This window comes from Aureobasidium subglaciale (genome assembly GCF_000721755.1).
Source record: "Aureobasidium subglaciale EXF-2481 unplaced genomic scaffold scaffold_14, whole genome shotgun sequence".
NCBI classification, from domain to species: Eukaryota; Fungi; Ascomycota; class Dothideomycetes; order Dothideales; family Saccotheciaceae; genus Aureobasidium; species Aureobasidium subglaciale.
This window is the reverse complement of record NW_013566981.1, coordinates 21,486-40,855: the sequence shown is the minus strand read 5'-3', so window position 1 is coordinate 40,855 and position 19,370 is coordinate 21,486. Positions and strand designations below refer to the sequence as shown.

Here is a 19,370-nt window from a genome sequence, read left to right as displayed (position 1 = left end):
CTCCGTGCTTTGTCCATAACGCCCACCCTTCCATCTCCGTGTCCAGCGCCTCGTACTTCGAGCGCACTCTCCCAGCCACACCAACCTCGGACCGACACTTCTGTCCGCAAGCGCCATGTCTCGCCGCTACGATTCACGAACAACCATCTTTTCGCCCGAGGGCCGTCTCTACCAGGTCGAATACGCTCTTGAGGCCATCTCTCACGCCGGAACTGCTCTGGGTATCTTGGCCAAGGATGGCATCGTCCTCGCCGCCGAGCGCAAAGTCACCAGCAAGCTGCTCGAACAAGACACATCCGCCGAGAAGCTGTATACCTTGAACGAGTTCGTCAACATGCTGCCTTCGCAGCTACATGATTTATACTGACCGTCATCCAAAGTAACATGATCTGCGCCGTCGCTGGCATGACCGCCGATGCCAACATCCTCATCAACTACGCCCGCTCGGCCGCCCAAAACTACCTCCTTACCTACAACCAAGAGATTCCTTGTGAACAACTCGTCCGCCGCTTGTGCGATCTGAAGCAGGGTTACACTCAACACGGTGGTCTTCGTCCCTTTGGTGTATCGTTCATCTACGCCGGCTACGACGACCAGCGCCAATTCCAACTCTACCAGAGCAACCCCAGTGGCAACTACGGCGGATGGAAGGCAACCAGTGTTGGCGCCAACAATGCCAGTGCTCAGAGTTTGCTCAAGCAAGATTACACCGACGAGTGCTCGCTGAGAGAGGCTTGCGGTCTGGCCGTGAAGGTCTTGAGCAAGACTATGGATTCCACAAACCTCAGCAGCGAGAAGAGTACGTCTTTGTAGTTATCCTACTCCAATTCGGCACAGCTAACATGTTTCCAGTCGAGTTCGCCACTGTCGGCAGAACAAAGGAGGGTACAGTCTACCACCACCTCTGGGGCGCCGAGGAGATCGATGCTCTGCTCAAGGAGCACGGCCTGACCAAGCCCGTAAGCTCGGACGACGGCGCGGCTGAGCAGACCGTCATAAACTAGACGTCTCCTCATCTCCTTTTTAGTTGTAACAGTAGTTTACTTATTGACGGCATTATCGATCATGCATCTCTGGGCTGGGGGCTGCGAGGCGTTTCTTAGACCTGCAAAGTGGGTTTGTCACGTAGAGAGAAAGATACAAATGAAGATTTTATGTTTCTCCTCAACCCCAGGGCTTCGTCCCTGGTTTTCCTGCTTGATACCCCGTCATTCTTATCATTTCCATCAAATCCCGTTCCTTTGTGGTTTTCCTCCCAAGAAAGAAAGAAAGAGAGAAAGAGGACGAATCGTGCCAATCGTATTTTCCCAGAGACGACTTTGTCACTGAGAAAAGAGAAACAGGCAATGTGGGTGCTCTTCTGAGCATTGCAAACATCACAAGTCTATCTAAAATGTCCATGACTTTTTCAATCTCTCTGGATGAAGTTGAGGAATGCTTTGGGTCACATCAGTTCACTGGTATAGCTGTCAGGCTACTTCCGGGGATTGGTGTGGAGAACTATCTCAGGCCAGAACAACTGAGCACAGTCTGAAACTATCTTCACGATATTGCAGGTCACGGTCTCGAGAGGAACACTCACACGTTATCTGGATCGATCGAAAAGAAACCACAATCTGTTCCTGGGTCATGAAGTGGTAGATGGGGTGAACTCCACATCAAAGCCCTCGTTATGGTCTCCAAGTCCGACTTCCCTGCCAAATATCCTGTCGCTCTGCAACAATCTGGCTCCTTGTTGTTATCCTTCGTTTGGAGTCCGTTTGTTGACAGGCTCTAAATTTCCGTCGTCGTCGTCTCACTGGTGTCGTTTCCTCCTACGCACAATTCCGCTCACTCGTTTCCATTTTAATCCTCACGTTCACTATTTTCCATCGCCAACAGAAGCTACGCGCGACCCTGTCGACTTCGTTCTCTTCTTTGTTTCTACCTTTACACACGAGTAGCTTAATACTCGCATAATTCTTCATCGTTCATCGTTACGCGAGCCCAAGCCAGTTACCCTTGCTGCTTACTGAACCAGAATTCACTGCATCAAGCGGCCTCGCATAACATCGTCATTCATCGTCAACATAACATTGCGCAGATTTCACGCGCGCATAACTTTCTTTACGCTTATTCGTCGCATCTGTACGTTCCTAATGTTTTAATTACGCGTCTCGGCATTATGCTAACCTCGTTTCGGCGTATCCAGTCTCGGCGCCGCCAGAATGGTCAACATTGTCAACACAGCTGAGGTCCTCTGGGACATTTTTGTCCGTGTGACTAATGAGCTGGGTGATGGTAGGATGAATGCTCGTCGTGCTCCTATCCATCCCACTGGACATTGGCAAGACAAGGACGATGTCATTGCGTATGGCCAGAAGGCTTTCGAGCTCGAGGGCCTGCAGGTCATTCGTACAAAGAACTGGCTCGAGAACGGAATGCGCCAGGGAGGCATTGTCGATAACTGGGTACTCGAGCGTATCATCGCCGCTGGTATGGAGTACTCGGCCAGTGACTATGATCATCTCATGCAGGTGTTCTTCGTCGAATGGATAAAAGATTTGAAGCCAGATGGCCGCTCAAACAAGAGCAGAGTCGATTGGATCAAGTGGTGCGAGATGCACCTCGTCCGCCATCACAGAACGCAGAAGGCGATGCGTGTACTCGAGCTCTTCAAGGAGCTTGGTCTCCTCTACCCCGGGTGGTGGAAGCAAGTATTCGCACAGCTTCACAACACGCCGGTCCACGCTTTGAACTTTGTCTCGCCTTGGGACGTTAAGCCTTGTTTCGACACCGTCAAAATGAACGAGTTGAACCAGAAGTACGCAAGAGTTCCTTTCACCGCACTCAGCGCGCACCCACAAGCCGCCGCCGAGACTTCCAAATCATCCAAGCCCAAGACGAAGAAGAAGCGCGGTCGTAAACCCAAGGTCAACAACGCATCAGCCATGGATTTTGACGGTAGTGGTTCCGAAAGTGATGCTGTGCGCACTATTCCTCGCAAGCGCGCCAGACTTGACAGCCTTGGTATGGGACAAAGCCTTGAGAACTCCAGCGCCTCCCTGGGCTTTGGCGACTCTGCATCTACCAACCCTGCTCCAGCCGCTGCAGCCTCCAACAGCACAGCCTACGTCGACAATGAAGGTGACCTCGACTTCTACCCTTCCGAGATGGGTCAACTCGGCGACGAAGACCAGCTCAACAGCGCCGGTCTCGATCCCTCCATGCTCGACCAACACCACCCCGGCAACACCTCCGAGCCCGAATCCTACCCCGAAGACTTCTACCCTCGCTACGTCCACGAATACGACAACTACATGGGCAGACCCTTTACGACCTACCCCCAACTCTCCCACACGGCATCTTTCGCCCCCAGCGCCGAGGGCTGGAGACTCCTGCACCACAACGCCTTTGACGAAGCCACCCGCTACAACCCCAGAGTAAACGCTACACGTCTTAGCGACTCTGCCGCCTACGACAATCTGCGCCGTTACCCTGCTCTAGACCTCAGTATCCCTCTGCCACGCATGCCAGACATTCAACCCCCTTGGGTGCCAGCCACACAGGACACAGACGACACCGCACCAGTACACCCCACACCCCAAGGTCTCTTCATCCCCCGCGACCACCCTTCGCGTTGGATGATCGACTGGAGTTCCACCGACGAGCGCGACTTTGCAAAAGCCGTTGCCGCCGTGGAAGCGGAATTCCTTCCTCCTCTGCCTCCACATGAAAGCGCCATTGCTCGCGATGCTCGCGAGAGTATGGAAACTGCCAGGCGTCGTGAGCTTTTGCGTCGACAGGTGCTTGGTGTGGGTAAGAAGGGTGGAGATGGCTTCGATGGTCCTCCTGGAGCTTTGAGATGACGATACGATACGACACGACACCGTGAGACGATGAGATGACGAGACGACTGTTTCTTTTTTTTCCAGGATGATACCAATTTTGCTGTCTTTCTTTTTTCTTTTTTCTTTTTTCTGCTCTCTGCAGCAATGCTTCTGTTTTTTCGAAAAATTGTTGCTGCATCAAATCAGAGGTGGCCTTCTCATGTCATACAGGAGCTGGGAAGAGTTGATGTTTTATCATGTTTTCGCTTCTGTTTTCGCTGCCTCTCTGGCTGCCATTTCTTTTCATTCAATCTCGTCTCTCCGAGAGCATTGCTGGTGTTTTTTTCAAAGTCGTTTCTGCACTCAATCGGTTGCTGTTTTTTTCATGGTCATCAGAAGGTGGAGCTACATGGCTTTTTCATGGCTTTTACAACAACTATTGCTTTCCTGTCACAAAACGCTGCAACACATAGATAGCTTTGAGTGGATTCTTGCTCACAAATCATGCTTTCACACTATAAATCGACGGAAAAAGTGATTGTCTGTTGTATGCATGAACATTGGTATTGTGGTGAGTTTTTGTACAAAGCTAAAAAAAAAATAGTACTCCAACTCCTTATGCAAGACCTCCATGACGCCTGCTTGTTCCGTCTGCTCCAGGAAGAAAGAGAAAAGCCAACGACCGATGGAATGATGACAACGACCGCGAGAATTAAATGGGACTAGAACGGCGAGGAAAAAGTGGGTGGTGGTATGGAGAAGAAGGGCAAGTGTATGCGGCTGTGGATATCACACGATGAGAGCGCTCAGCTTCCGACAACAACTCTTGCACCTTCTTTGCCCAAGACACCACGTTCGCGCTCTTTTGCTTTAGGGCTTCGGTCTCTGCCTTTTTTGCGACTGAGAAAACCGAGCATACCCGCAGGTTTGCGGTCTTCGTTGGGCTGGACGAGGCCCTGACTCTGATTGGCCATTTCACTCCAGCTACCGGTTTCATTCAGCACGACTTGAACGCCGCCGCTCATAGAGGTGCTTCTGGTACTTCCGCGAGGACGGTGAGCCTTGTTGATAGCTTGTTGTGGGTGAGAAGTTGGAGGAGGTCCGGGGGGAGGCATCTCTTCGTAGCGAATGCCGCGAGGATTTCTCTGTTGTTGGTTCGCAAAGTACTCTGAGTGTGCGGGTGGGGGATTCTGAGCATGGTGAGTCGGGAGCGGAGGAGAGCCATTGGGAGATTGTGTTGCAGAGCGAGCGCGGGAGACGGAATTTGGGGTCGAGGCATGAGGAGTGGGTATTGAACGGACCTTGTGCAGGTCTTGCGGGGCATGATTGTCGTTAGTGTCAGACTTTGTAGTGACGGGAGAATCGCCACCAACGCTGACGGGGTTCCTGGCTTGCATCAGTCTGGGTGGAGCAGAGACGTCGCTTGATGGAGAGTCGCACCTGGATTCTGGGACGGTCAAGTAGTTGAAGGGCTCGAACAGGGTTTCGATCATGCGATGCAGCTCGTCGGCACGGATCTCGGCCTCTGTAGCATCAGCTCGTAGCTCTGGACGTGGCTTCTGTTTTCTTGTACGCGCTTCCAATGGTGCCTCCTCGAGCAGTAGTTCCTCCAGGTCGTATGTGGCATCAAAGTTTGTCTTTTCACTGGACGGCTTGAAGATGGGTTCGATCTCTTTGCGCTCGAGGGCTTCAAAGTCCAGCTCGCGGAAGAAGGGGTTGTCGGTGAAACTGTTCCAGCTGCTTGCGCCGATTCTTTGTAGCTTATCTTTCTCCAGTAGCGAGCTGATGGCGTGCATGCAGACCATGGATACGGGAGGGTTGGTCACGGGAAAGTTTGGTTCGCCCTTGACAATGGCTTGGATGAGTTGGTCGTGATGGTGTCCTTCGAAAGGTCGCTGTCGTGTCGAGTCAGCATGGAAGGGCTAGAGTTGGGCATGAGCGCGGCGTACCTTGCTATAGATACACTCATAGAAGAGCACGCCGAGTGACCACCAGTCGCATTCTGCACCGTAGCCTTTGCCACGATAGACCTCGGGCGCGAGGTAGGCTAATGTGCCCGATCTACTGGTTAGGGGCTTGCCGGGTGTGAGGTCTGTCGCGACGTTCTGCCAGACGGTCAGCTACTTCAACATGGCAGTCGTATGGTAAAGATGCTCACGAAATCAGCCAGATGGACATGGCCGTCGGAATCGAGTAGCACGTTGTCGGGCTTGACGTCGCGGTGGACGATGTTTTGCTTGTGAATGTAGCGTAGAGCGCAGCCAAGTTGTGAAATCCAAAAGCGAACTGCCTCTTCGGTAAAGGACTTGCGAGAGATGTGGAAGCGCAAGTCACCGCCCGTCATCAGGTCGACGACAATGTACAGATATTCGACGTCCTGGAAACTATATCGCAAATTGCACAGGAAGGGGTGGTTGAGATGTTCCAGCATCCGTCGCTCTCGAATCATGTTCCGCACGCTCTCGCTGCGGACCACTGGCCGTGTGTCAGTCGACGTCCTGCTTCGCTTGTCCTTCTCATCGGCTTACCTTCATCTTTGCGGATGTACTTGAGGGCAAAGGTCAGGCCGGTGTCCTTTCGCTCAACGATGCGGACCTTGCCAAACGCGCCCTTGCCAACTACGCGGAGCAGTCGAAAGTGGTCGAGGCTCACTGCTATACGTCAATGCCATGTTCTCCTCCTGCATCATGACCAGATCGAAGCCTCACCTTCGTCGGTGAAGACGACGGGCTTGCCGCTGGAATTGCCCATCCTAGGAGCAGCCTGGCTGCTGTTGGCCTTGACGGGGTCGTTGGGCGAGGCGACGTCGTGATAAGATTGTCGATGCTGCGAGATGATGCGATGCGGCCTTCAGGTCATAACTCGTGTCGTCGAACGGCCTACTTTTCGTCTGTAACAAATGCAACTGGTCGGAATGTGTCGAGAGAAGACTCCAAATCGCCATGTCCATGCTGCATCCCTTGGCGAGCCCTTCCCGTTGGTACACGCTAGAGCACCTTCCGCCAAAACTTTCAGCTCCGTCCTGACTCGCTGTTTCCTTTTGCAACAACGATCCCAGGACATGATAACACTCTCCATCGACGACTGCTATTTGCTCACTGCCTGCAATTCCAGATATCGCACCAGCCCCTTGTATCTCACGTCCGTGTTGCTTGCTGAGTTGCTCGCCAAGTGCAGCTTCCATGCTTGGTTGATCGTCATATACCCTGCATTGCACCCTCCGTCTCAGAAGGGAGCCACATGCAAAGCCACGTTATTTACCTTCTTTTTGCACTACCATGACTTTCCTTAGCAGACCTTCTGCATCTTCTCACCGCTCACATGTCCCACTGTGAGGCGCGCTGTAGCTATCTCTGCCGTTGTCATACAGGCAACGTCCCCCAATTAAAACGCTTGTACCTTGTAGCCCTTCTGTCCCTCTGCCCAATCATTGCAATTACTGCTCTGCTAAAGCGTTCGCCTTTGTCATGATTGATGCACATGGCGATTTTCCCTCTGCCTTACACACACTCTTCAACGCTACTCTTGTTGAAATGCCCCCTTTCTTTCCCTGGGCCAGTGAGCATCCCACTTCCCACGAGTGGGGCCGCATCTGGAGAAAAGCCATCTCCAATCCGCTAAACCGTTGTCTGCCTAGTCTGCGATCTGGATGCTTTTGCTTGGTTTCAGGTCAAAGTCTCTTTTTGTCAAACGTCGTCGTGCGCATGTGTATTCGACTATCATATCACTCTTCTGATATGCTTGAACGAAATAACAATAGCAATAGCAATGCAGTGCGGAAGACTAAAACGCCGTACCCAGGTGCCCCGACGCCCCTAATCGTTTCCCATCATATTACGCCGGTTGGTTGAGCATGCCATGGTTCCGGACCTGGAAAGAACTGCAGCAAAAGTGGTTCCTTTACCATCATTCTCAGGTCTAGAATCTCGAATCTCGAATCTCGATACTCTACTCACAGATCAGATCTCGTCCATGTTACCGGCGGGTTCGTCATCGTCGCCCGAGTCGAAACTGCCGACACTGCTCATCTCGTCGTCGTCATCTGAGTCCTCGCCTGCATCCTCGGCGGCTTCTCTTGACGCATACTTGGACACATATTCTGACAGGTGTTAGTCGTGTCACTGATTTGTAATACACAAAGTTGAAGCTCACCCTTGACCTTGGCTTCATAGCTCTTGGGTTCTCTCATCATCAGAGCTGCAGCCTCGCCGTTCAATGGGTCCGTCGGGTTGGGGTAGCGCAATAGCTGAGGAAGGAAGACTTCGAAGATGTTGACCATCTCGTACATCGGTGACCATGTTTGATTAATAACGTCAAGGCAGACGCTACCGGACCTAAAGTATAGTCAGGCTCCATTTCTTGTCTACCCAAATTTGCCTTGACTCTTACAGCTCGTCGATATTGGGATGGAAGATGCGATTCACGAATCCGATGCTGGGACTCTTGTAAGGGTATTGGTCGGGAAGTTCGACGTGGATCTTCCATAGTCCACCCTGGAACGGTGCTGATCCCTTTAGTGCTGGAGCTTCCACAGAACATTTGACATGGTCTTACTCTCTTCCGGGCCCTTGAATCGTACAAAGAACTCTTGCCTGCGCAACGTGTGAGCAATGTGGGTCGTTTGGCGAGTGAAAGCAGACGATAGGTGACTGACACTATAAGACAGTCAGTATCGTTTTTGAACAAGATAGGAGCGGGATAAATCATACTGTTGTCGTTGACCAGAGTGACCTCATAGTCGCTCATCATCCTAGAGGACTGGTCAGATGGGTTTCCGAAAGTACGCTGCTTCTGCTATACATACATCCTGCCGACAGTCAGTAAGGGGGTTATGTAATGGGTTTTGAAACCATTGCGACCTACTTCATGACCTGTGAACGGCAGGAGCACAATGTCAGCATGCGCTACAACTCAGCTCTATACTCTGTTCTCGATTGACCTACATCCGTCTCAATTCTTCGTTTCGGGCTACTCATCTTGACGTGGGGTGTGGATGTGGTATTGCGACGTGCAGTCTATTCTTCAAAGCTTCTTGGAGCTGTTCAAGGCTGTTCAGGTGGTTTACGAGGCTCCGGCGGGTGTGCCTAGGTATCGATGCGGGGTGATGCAAGCTGCGCGGAGGTGTTACAGGTTCGTGCCTGCACGGAAGGTTGGGCGTGATGTTTCGAGAACGTGTTATCGGGGGGCTGTACTGAGGAGGGAGGTACTTGTTCCTGGCTTGTGGCGAAGAGGAGTTATGAGTGTATAGAGTGTCTGGAGTTGTGGTTGGAGAGCGCTTGCTCGGTGACTCGGTGATAAGTGTCGCATGACGAGAAACGGGGTCTAAAGCTTGGCGGCGTGCTTTCGCCATCTTTATCGATGTCGGCCGGATTAAGCACTACTCCAATGCTCGTGGAACGTTCTCTGACAAGCTGCACATCCCGCGGCAAAACTACACGACAGTTCTCTAGCTGTAAACGACGAGAAGTCCACTGCAAGAATGAGGGGGGTCACAGGTCACCAACATAATATGGTCATTGATCATCGATGTGAATACAGGGCACGAGACAAGGTTGGCTCGGGCGCCTCTTCTAAATATCTGCCCTGCTATGCGCGGATGGCCAACATGGGTCCAAGACTAATAACCAAGCCCAGCCTTGCGGTACTCTTTCTGTAGGCTGGCAGAATTGAACTGGTACGACCTCAAAGGCTTGGAGAAGAAGAGGGTCTTGGAAGGGACAGATGGGTTTTATGTTCCAGACACAATTGCATGAAACTGGAGAATGCACAAGGCTTGACCAGCCTGCAGCCTCACACGTAACGGCCCCACTCCTGCTCTTACTGGCCTGGCCATGCCGCCCCTGCCGCTGGCGGGAAAGTGGACAGACGCCGCTTTGAACCATCCTTGATTCCTGTCGCTCTTTATGCATGACGTTGAGAGCATGAGTAGAATGTCAAGAGACAGGACCCTTCAACACAAAGCACAAAGCACAAACGAACAGTGTTGCAAAATCTGTTCAGAAATCCTGCGTGACATTACTCATGTCAACGTTCGATGGCTCTCTTCAGCGGCCATGTGGCCCAGGAAATCGGCGTTTTCGAACCTTCGGGCACCATGTCTATCGTTATGGACGTAGAATTGCAGCAAGAATGAAGGGTGTGATATGGCATGGTCAGGGTAGATTGTGCAAGGCTTAGAAAAAAAGATCGGAGGTGAGGCTCAGCAATGCGGGTTGCGACGCTGATCAGCTCCGCAAAGGTGCTAATCAATCAATGGTATGATCACCGATGGAGCTTTGCCCTGTGCTCAACCAGAATCTTCATTCTTTCTTCGACGACTCCTGTGTTGTGCAGGCTCGTGATCTCGAGGCTGTATCCTAATTGAGTCGGTCGATTGCAAGCAGTGTTCGTCCACAGAATCGTTTCAAAGAACCAACACGTTCGTGGAGATCGAAAGTTCATCCAGATCGAAGGTCGTTAGAGGCTAGCCAAGAAAAAGGACCAAAAGGGAAAGTCCTTGGACTCTCAGACTCGCGCACTCCCGGCTTTGCCACTTGCAACCAAGTCCAAGTCCAAGTCGACACAGGATTCCAGTCTTCTTGACCCCGTCGACTCTGTGATTGCGTCGCCGTCAAGGCTACAGGCCTCATATCGCCAACAAAGCACAAAGCCACGGTCGCTTGCTTCTCTTCTCTCGCCCGACGTGTGGCGTCAACGCAGCCCACTTCTCATTCCCGACTCACGGTCTGGCCCCTTCTTCGCCGACAACGCTCCAGCGACATCCACTCTCTCATCGACGACCGCCCATCCCTACACACCTACTGCGACAACCTCATCTAGCTAGGACGTCTTGTACGTTCCTTGTCATCGCCAACCCCCAACCTGTCCACCGCGCCCGATGAGTGACAGAATGCGGCCGGAGGACTCTCAGTCTCGTCCCCAAAACGCAAACAGCCGATCATCACGACACTCCGACTCGGACCAAAATCGCTCCTCTTCTGAACAGATCCGTCCGTCATCGTCCCTATGGCCAGGCGCCGACCAATCGCGGAATTGCCGCTCCCCTCTTGATCCGCTGAGCCCCGACGTAGCCGATCGCGTCTTTCCCATTCGCTCTGTCGTGTCCGTCGACCCCAACGCTACTCCGTCGCATCGATCAGACAACGGCAGCAATAGTTACTTTACCCACCAAAATCAACAAGGAAGAAGGTTCTCTGTCACGAGCGACTCGGAACGCAAGGGTCCTAATGGCACACCAAAGACAAAGTCAACTTCCTCTACTGCTTCTCGCTCAGACAACCCTCAAGACCGCCACGTCTCGAATCCTGCAAACCCACCGCACAGGCACCCTGCTCAGTTGTTCAACGAACTCGCTTCTAGCAGAGGCGAGGACGACAACGCGACCTTACGTTCTACCGACTCCAGGGACACTAGAGGCACTCGATATACCCGACCGTCAGATCGCGCGGCGTCAATAAAGAGTATGGGTGCGGACGACAACGGTGCAGGCTTACTCACTGCTCGGTTCAAGCATGTTGTGTCTGAGGGTGGCCATGCTATCATCACGGGCAGAGACGGTGACACATTGCAGCGCTGCGAAGATGAGCCTATTCATATTCCGGGTGCCGTCCAAGGCTTCGGTCTGCTGATAGCCCTGGAAGAAGAGAGTGAGGGAAAGTTGATTGTCCGAGTGGTCAGCGAAAACTCAAAGAGACTTATTGGCTACACGCCAAAGCAATTGTTTGCTCTCGACAGCTTTACCGATATTCTCTCCGAAGACCAAACCGACAACCTCTTGGACCATGTCGACTTCATCAGAGACGAGGATGCTGACGTAAGTTCAAATGGCCCCGAGGTCTTCACTATGTCAATACGCACTCCACAGCGAAAGCTCCAGAAGTTGTGGTGTGCTATGCACATCACCGACAAGAATCCTGGCCTCATCATCTGCGAATTCGAACTCGAAGACGACCCTGACTTCCCCTTGGTTCCTGCTAACGAAGGCACGCCCGACCTTCCTGAAGACACACTCAGCTCGAATCCTTCAGCAGACGAGTTTGCTGAAAGTACGGAAATTGCCAGCAAACCGCTTCGTGTGCTAAGAAGTGCCCGCAAACGCAAGGGAGAAGCCGCTGCTATGGAGGTCTTCAACGTCATGTCGCAGGTCCAAGAACAGCTTGCTTCCGCCCCCAACCTGGACAAATTCCTCAAAATTTTGGTCGGCGTTGTGAAAGAGTTGACTGGCTTCCATCGTGTTATGGTCTACCAATTTGACGCTCAGTGGAACGGTCGTGTTGTGACCGAGCTTGTTGACCCGAGGGCCACCAAGGATCTCTACAAGGGCTTGAATTTTCCAGCCTCTGACATTCCCAAGCAGGCGCGAGAGATGTACAAGGTCAACAAGGTCCGCATGTTGTACGACCGTGACCATGAAACTGCTCGTCTGGTCTGCCGCACAATTGAGGATCTCGAAAAACCTCTGGACCTCACGTATTCCTATCTTCGAGCCATGTCTCCCATCCACATCAAATACCTCGCCAACATGGCTGTGAGGTCGTCCATGTCCATCTCTATTAATGCATTCGATGAACTCTGGGGCTTGATATCCTGCCATGCTTATGGCTCGAGGGGAACCCGCGTCTCGTTTCCCATTAGGAAAATGTGCAGGCTCGTCGGCGAGACGGCTTCAAGGAACATCGAGCGACTCTCCTATGCTTCTCGTCTCCAGGCTCGCAAGCTTATCAACACCGTCCCAACATCGAAGAATCCATCCGGCTACATTATTGCGTCCTCTGAAGACCTTCTGAAACTGTTCGACGCTGATTTCGGCATGCTCTCTATTCGAGACGAGACCAAAGTGCTTGGTCAAGTCGACGAAACCCAGGAAGCCTTGGCTCTGCTAGAGTATTTGAGGTTGCGGAAGCTCACGTCTGTCACCGCCACTCAAGATATCAAGGAGGAGTTTCCTGATTTACGTTATCCACCCGGCTTCCATCATATCGCTGGCCTGTTAGTTGTTCCCCTCTCTGCTGGAGGCAATGACTTCATCGTCTTCTTCCGCAGAGGTCAGCTTCGAGAGGTGAAGTGGGCTGGTAATCCATATGAAAAGTTTGTCAAAGAGGGCACTGAAGGTTACCTCGAGCCCAGGAAAAGTTTCAAGACCTGGAGCGAAACAGTCGTTGGCAAATGCCGCGATTGGACAGAAGAGGAGATCGAGACAGCTGCGGTCTTGTGCCTTGTGTACGGAAAATTCATCGAGGTCTGGCGTCAAAAGGAGGCTGCGCTCAAAAACAGCCAATTGACGCGCCTACTCCTAGCCAACTCTGCACATGAGGTACGCACGCCGCTCAATGCTATCATCAATTATCTCGAGATTGCCCTCGAGGGAAGTCTCGATGACGATACTCGGGAAAACTTGTCCAAGTCACACTCTGCGTCAAAGTCATTGATCTATGTCATAAACGATCTGCTAGATTTAACAAAGACCGAAGAGGGTGCCAGTCTTGCGAAGGAAGAGCCTTTCAACCTATCAGCAACATTGAAGGAAGCCACGGATCAGTTCTCTGGTGATGCGCGCCGGAAGAAACTCAGTTATGAGCTAATCGAGTATCCCGGTTTTCCTACTACCGTCATCGGAGACCAGAGAAGGGTTCGTCAAGCTATATCAAACGTCACAGCCAACGCCATTCAGAATACGAAATCTGGCGGTATCACTATTGAGGCATACGTGCTCTCTCGAGAAGAGAATCACGTCGAAATCGAGATTGCCATCACCGACACTGGATGTGGCTTAAGCGCCAAAAGGTTGGACAGTTTGTTCAGAGAACTGGAGCAAGTGCAGAGCGAAGCACACGACATGCTGGATGATGAGCCGGCCTTCAATGCTAAGCAAGTCGAATCTGGCTCGGAAGGTAGCCGCACGATAGGTCTTGGCTTGGCCGTCGTTGCTCGCATCGTACGCAATATGGGTGGACAATTGAGGCTCAAGTCAGTCGAAAACAAGGGCTCTCGTTTCACCTTGCAACTTCCCTTCGATGTGCCAGCCAACGAACAACAAAAGACGATCGCTGGTTCGGCATCCTCGGGCTCTCAACGCTCTGCACCCCTTTCAGCCAGTAACGAAGGCGAGATCACACTTGTGGAGCGTGGACAAAGACGCAATTCGACTGAGCACACGCTTTCTCGTAAGTCTAGCACCGAGAGCTTGCGCAGCAAGCACAGTCTGCCCAGCATGAAATCCGGACGTAGTGGAGCAAGTCAAGAATCCAGTCGCAGTGAGGCGGACAGACTGATAGACGCCATACAATCTCCTATGGACGGTAAGCGTGGCGCTCTCTCTCGAGGCAGCTCCAGCGGGATGCATAGACCGGTGCTGGGTTCACGGCACAGCACAGCGCCAGTACCAAGCAGCACGCGGCCCCGATCGCTGAGCTACGAAACCAATTCACAGGAGCTTACTACAGAGGTGAACAGAAACCCACCAGGCAGAACCAGTGTCATGGATCAAGGAAGACCCATCAAAGCGGTTCGTGTTCCTGAGGAGGTCGACGACGTCCCAGCTGCGGCTCAAGATCAACCAGCGGAATCATCGCGTCTCCTTGACGAGCATCAGCAGGAGCCGCCGGAAACGACAGATGAAGCGCCTACGGCGGATCACATGCGCGTCCTGGTTGCAGAAGACGATCCGGTCAACAGTAGGATCATCAAGAAGAGACTCGAGAAAATGGGCCACGAGATATATCTTACTTCAAATGGCGAAGAATGTTCAAGCATTCACGGAGACAAAAGTGGCTTCTTTGATGTCGTCCTGATGGACATGCAGGTTTGTCTCCAGACACCCCTTGATCGCGAGATTATCACTAACATTATTACAGATGCCGATCGTCGACGGACTGACAGCGACCAAAGTTATTCGCTCATTCGAGAAGTCACACCCCACACATGTACTTTCGACACGGGCATCGCTCAATGGTCGAATTCCGATAATTGCTGTTTCTGCTTCATTACTAGAGAGAGAGCGCCAGATGTACATTGACGCTGGTTTTGATGGTTGGATCCTCAAGCCCATCTCTTTCCCGCGACTTCAGGAGATCATGACCGGTATCATTGACAACAACGTTCGTCAACGGAACGTGTATGAATCCGGCGCGTGGGAACGAGGCGGTTGGTTCGAAGAATTCCAGTCTGACGTCTGGGAAGCTGAGACTAAACCTGATGACGACAAGATCGCAATGTCTGGACCCAGTGACGCTGTTCAGAAAGAGGCCGCTACTGATGATCCGCAAGAGAAGGGAGACGACGACGATGACGACAGCAGACAGACCCAGGAGCAGCACAGAATCGCCGCTGTACAAGATCGCGACGGAGGAATTGAGCCACCCCCAGGGTCACAGGACAAGGCCGACCCAGATGTGAACGGGGAACTACATGACTTCTGAGGCGGATCTGGCACCATGATGCACATAGGCTGCCCTTGCTCCTCCACCTTCATCCCCTGGAATGCTTTTTTATTTTTCCTCACAAGGACACCCGATATAGCTCGGACTCTGAGCATATCGAGGCGTTGCAGGCGTTTATGCGATTATGGGAGGTTGCATACTTCCTAGGCCAATGGGGCCGTCAGTCAACGCAGCACACATCTTTTGTTTTGGAGGCTCCATTTTGGATGTTTCATTTGCTTTTGGGAAGGAACGAAATCGAGCGCGGTCCTGTCTTTGCAGCGTGCATTTGTTTCACCTCCTCTTTTCCTTCGCTATTCTCCCTTTTCTTCTTTCTGCGCTTTTGTTTCCGACAACTCATGTGCGGTTTTTTCTCTTGCAGCCCTCATACTCTCTCACGCATCTCTACGAGGAACTCCGAACAACGGCTTTTTCATTTCCCCAACTTTTATTTTTCAACCTCTCTTTACCTGGTATCTTTGCTTCCCCACTGGGACAAGACATTAGACAGCGGATGGGATCTACAGCAACCGGTGGCTATTTTTGTGTAAGGACTAAGGACAAAGGACACGAGGACAGAGGCCTGGATAGGCAGAACGATAGCGCGGCGTAAAAAGACTTGTATGCATAAGAATTTCCGAAACCTCCTTTTACAATTTCGATCTCATTAAAATGCGCCTTCCGTACAAGGTAGTGCCTGAGAAGATCATCGTATTTTGGTTCTGATGATGACGTGAAGGGCAAGAGTAAGCTAGTTTATTGCATGGGTTTATCGAGCTTGATCATCGCTGATCGTTACCTCAACGAAGTGCGTTTCTGTCCGTAAACCCTTGCATCTTATTCAGATGGTATACACAAGAGCCGCACGGCGGTATAAGCACCAGCTCGACCATTTCCAAACACGGACTACCTACACCAAGCCCTGGCAACGAACTTCGACACATTCCTCCCATTGGCTATGGACCCCTGTTCACTATTACTCTACATTCTATGCACAGAAGAGTTGCGAGACCTGTTGCATCAGAGTTGTTAGCGACCAGCAAGAGAAAAGAGATAAAGAACAGTAAGGAAGCAAGGAACAAACTCACCATCTTCTAAACGTCTTTCCCTTGTAATAGAACAAGAAACCAAACAAACACCACAACAACACCAAAGAACCATTCGTCATGATCGGAGGAATGAAACCACTACTCTCAACCCAAGGCGTGATGAATTTGGAAAATCCATAGCCCCAGACGTTTTTGTTCACCGTGATTGCGACGAAGAGGGGTCCGGCGACGGGTTTGTAGGAGTCGACGGCGTAGGTGGATACGATCGAGGGGATGGAGGCGACTTGCATGCCGGCTGCTCCAAAGGCGATTACGACAATGACTTGCCAGGGCCATTTTCTTTCCATGCCGATGGCGGCGACGATATTGCCGATGTACATGACGATTACGTAGGGGATCATTGCTATGAGACGCATTTCGGGCTGTAAAGAGATGGTTCGTCAGTGGTGCTACAGTGTGAGTTGGAGGCTGGCATTTCTTACCTCACGAATACCTCCATTTCTCTTTGTGGCTCTGGCAGCAACCCAATCACTCAATTTTCCGGATGTGGCCAGACCGATAATGGCGCCAATGAGAATGGCAAAATTGAAGAAACCAATGTCCTCAGAGGAAAAGTTGTATGGCGGTGCAGCAAAAGCTTGAGCCTGTGTCAAGTTCAGAGTAAGGAAAGATGAGCACGACCAACTGCAGACGAAAGCAGCAAACTCGACAATGGGGAAAGCGAACAACTTCCAGGGAAGCCAGAGATCAATGGCCATGCTCTTCCAAGGGTGCTCATTTGACTGCCACAGCTTCCACTGTGACTTGGAGGGGTATCCTTTTCCGAGGAAAGGGTCGCGGTCTGCAGTTTTTGTTGCTGCTAGCTCGGGCATACCGGTTTTTGATTCGATCGGGTGGATTTCGATGTCTTCGACTCGGCCAGTCTGGAGCTTGTCTGCCACGGGTGGTGTCGCGTTGTTGGCCTCGTAGCTGCTGGGAGTGGCAATCTCGTTGGGATGAGGGCGATGATACTTGGTCTCAGGGAAGGCGAAGATGACCATGAGAAGCGACACAGCGACCAAGCCAACATTGAGCCACCAGAAAGAACGCCAACCTAGGCGATCTGACATGACACCTGAGATGATAGGTCCAACCATCAAACTACCCATGTATGCCGTCCAATAAACCGTATTCTGGAAGCCACGGTTGTGCAGGAAAAAGACATCTGCAATGACAGCAGGCTGGATAGACTCGGCAGGACCAGCACCGAGACCGTTCAGCACACAAGCACCCATGAAAGAGCCGTATGTTTTTGCCTGAGCTCTCCAGATCATACTAGCAAGACAGATCAACTGACTAGCAATATAGACAACTCGACGTCCGAAGGACGAACTAAGTGGCACCCAGATGAAGTTACTGAATCCGAGGATGAGAATACTGACACCAGTAAACTGCACGGCATCAGCGAGCGAGCAGTCAAATGCTTCAATGTAGTATCCGAAGGCCGGTGCGAGAGCAAGTGGGCCGAAGCCTTGACTGAAGGATACAAGACTGCTAGAGGTGATGGCGAGGAACTTCCATTTCATCGACCAATTGAGAGGATCGTGTGGGTCGGCGGAGGGTTGAGGTACGAGAACACCATTGTGGCCTTTGACGAAGTGATGACTACCCACATCCGTCATGATCTCGGTACCAGGTAAGATCTCCATATGTAGTTCTTCCTCGATGCGATGCATCTCTGCATCGGTATAGTTCATCTCCATCTTGGCAGAAGGAGGGGTGTTCCCTTGCTCGATGAATCAATGGTATAGATGTGACCACGCAACACAGGGTTCGAGGGGTGTGCAGAAGTGTAGGCGTGTTGAGAAAGCGAGGAGATGAAGATCAGAATCTGTCAAAAAAGACAAAATGCACATGGACTAAGAAAAGGGGACTGCAAAGATCTTCAGGACCCATCCACCCTTATATCATTTCTCCTACCTCCCGGCGCCCTCGGACTCCACACCTCAGCATCCCAATCGTCCAATCGCAGGTTCGCACTTGCAAACCCGGCAGTCGATATCAGAGACCCAGCAGACACCAAAAGAGTCGAGAAGGAAAACGCCACCCCCAAGCGGGGTTTGTCTGGGGAATAACACGCTAGCAGACCAATCCCCCACGTTCTCCATGTCTTTGGTGTGGAGTGGATCGCAACCAAGCATTATTGGCAAGCCTTTTTCCTTTGCCCTCTGCACCATCTGACTCTTTTGCCCTACTGCTCTTATCTGCCGTTTTACGATCTCAGCTCTACCGGTGTCGCTCGGCTGATCTAAGAAAGTTTTGTCTACTTCCATAGCATGCATCATGGGGTTTGGTTTGTGAGTCTTGGGCGACAGGGCAGTTGGTTGATGTTTCTTCGGTTGCGAGACACGGCAGTTGTTGCTCGAGAGTAGATGGCAGAAGGAGCGGACGCGCGTGCGCGATGTTCCGTCTCGAGCGCTGGCTAGATCGATCACTCCCCCACGGCAGTTACGACTTGCGGCTGGCCTTCCAGACCACGAGATGCGATTGCAAAACAAAGGTCTTTCATTTCGGATATCTGAAGAAGGATGTTGATGTGTGCTTGAGTAACGTGGCACGAGGCTGCCATGTGGTCTTGTTTGGGTTTTGTGGTCATAGGTCTGGAAGCACAATGGGTGTGCAAGAATCTGCTGTGATCTTTGGGTCGCTCTCGAGAATTCGAGCTGGATCTTCATGGATTTGTGCATTGCAACCCACACCACGATATTCTGATTAATCCTCGAGCACAGATGCATGCGAACGATTCGTTCAATCTAAACCTAGAAAGAGTACCATCAATGTCGCAGCCGTCGAAGGTGATATCGTGAGCTTGAGCTTGCCATTGATGGTTGAGAGGACGACCCTGTCAGGACTGTAGCAGTCATCTTCACACCAAATACTCCCAATAAACAATTTTACGATTGACGCCTAAAAAGCCCGTCCGTTACACCACTGGCTGACCGAGAGTATATTCCGAGTGTTGAGTGATCATTGACGACGGGAACCTTTATTGCATAGCCGATGCCTAACCATAGCCGAGGTCACCACTACCGTAACCGGTATCCAAGGTAATCACT

General features: G+C 51.7%; 6 protein-coding genes across 6 annotated transcripts; 3 read left to right on the top strand and 3 right to left on the bottom strand.

The window, feature by feature from the left end:
- Positions 1-115: 115 nt before the first annotated feature.
- AUEXF2481DRAFT_66836 (uncharacterized protein) lies at positions 116-1,004 on the top strand (the record flags this gene model as incomplete). Its single annotated transcript, XM_013487179.1, has 3 exons — positions 116-324; positions 381-799; positions 853-1,004. The coding sequence occupies 3 exons, from the start codon at positions 116-118 to the stop codon at positions 1,002-1,004; spliced, it is 780 nt and encodes a 259-aa protein (XP_013342633.1).
- An 888-nt stretch (positions 1,005-1,892) lies between these two features.
- Positions 1,893-4,081, top strand: AUEXF2481DRAFT_284399 (uncharacterized protein). Its single transcript, XM_013487219.1, has 2 exons — positions 1,893-2,127; positions 2,192-4,081. The coding sequence occupies exon 2, from the start codon at positions 2,208-2,210 to the stop codon at positions 3,846-3,848; it is 1,641 nt and encodes a 546-aa protein (XP_013342673.1). The 5' UTR covers positions 1,893-2,127; positions 2,192-2,207; the 3' UTR covers positions 3,849-4,081.
- Positions 4,082-4,615: 534 nt separating this feature from the next.
- AUEXF2481DRAFT_47345 (uncharacterized protein) lies at positions 4,616-6,560 on the bottom strand (the record flags this gene model as incomplete). Its single annotated transcript, XM_013487147.1, has 5 exons — positions 4,616-5,704; positions 5,759-5,914; positions 5,968-6,284; positions 6,338-6,460; positions 6,518-6,560. The coding sequence occupies 5 exons, from the start codon at positions 6,558-6,560 to the stop codon at positions 4,616-4,618; spliced, it is 1,728 nt and encodes a 575-aa protein (XP_013342601.1).
- A 1,059-nt stretch (positions 6,561-7,619) lies between these two features.
- Positions 7,620-9,037, bottom strand: AUEXF2481DRAFT_41165 (uncharacterized protein). The gene is made up of 7 exons (XM_013487098.1): positions 8,753-9,037; positions 8,673-8,680; positions 8,364-8,401; positions 8,199-8,313; positions 7,962-8,143; positions 7,766-7,908; positions 7,620-7,707 (listed from the first exon to the last, which is right to left on the bottom strand). The coding sequence occupies exons 1-6, from the start codon at positions 8,783-8,785 to the stop codon at positions 7,769-7,771; spliced, it is 516 nt and encodes a 171-aa protein (XP_013342552.1). The 5' UTR covers positions 8,786-9,037; the 3' UTR covers positions 7,620-7,707; positions 7,766-7,768.
- A 1,431-nt stretch (positions 9,038-10,468) lies between these two features.
- On the top strand, positions 10,469-15,649 carry AUEXF2481DRAFT_285445 (uncharacterized protein). Its single transcript, XM_013487218.1, has 2 exons — positions 10,469-14,610; positions 14,663-15,649. The coding sequence occupies exons 1-2, from the start codon at positions 10,687-10,689 to the stop codon at positions 15,224-15,226; spliced, it is 4,488 nt and encodes a 1,495-aa protein (XP_013342672.1). The 5' UTR covers positions 10,469-10,686; the 3' UTR covers positions 15,227-15,649.
- A 661-nt stretch (positions 15,650-16,310) lies between these two features.
- AUEXF2481DRAFT_66710 (uncharacterized protein) lies at positions 16,311-18,017 on the bottom strand (the record flags this gene model as incomplete). The annotated part of the gene is made up of 2 exons (XM_013487165.1): positions 16,311-16,697; positions 16,758-18,017. 2 exons carry the CDS (start codon positions 18,015-18,017, stop codon positions 16,311-16,313), a joined length of 1,647 nt encoding a protein of 548 aa, XP_013342619.1.
- Between the last annotated feature and the right edge of the window lie 1,353 nt (positions 18,018-19,370).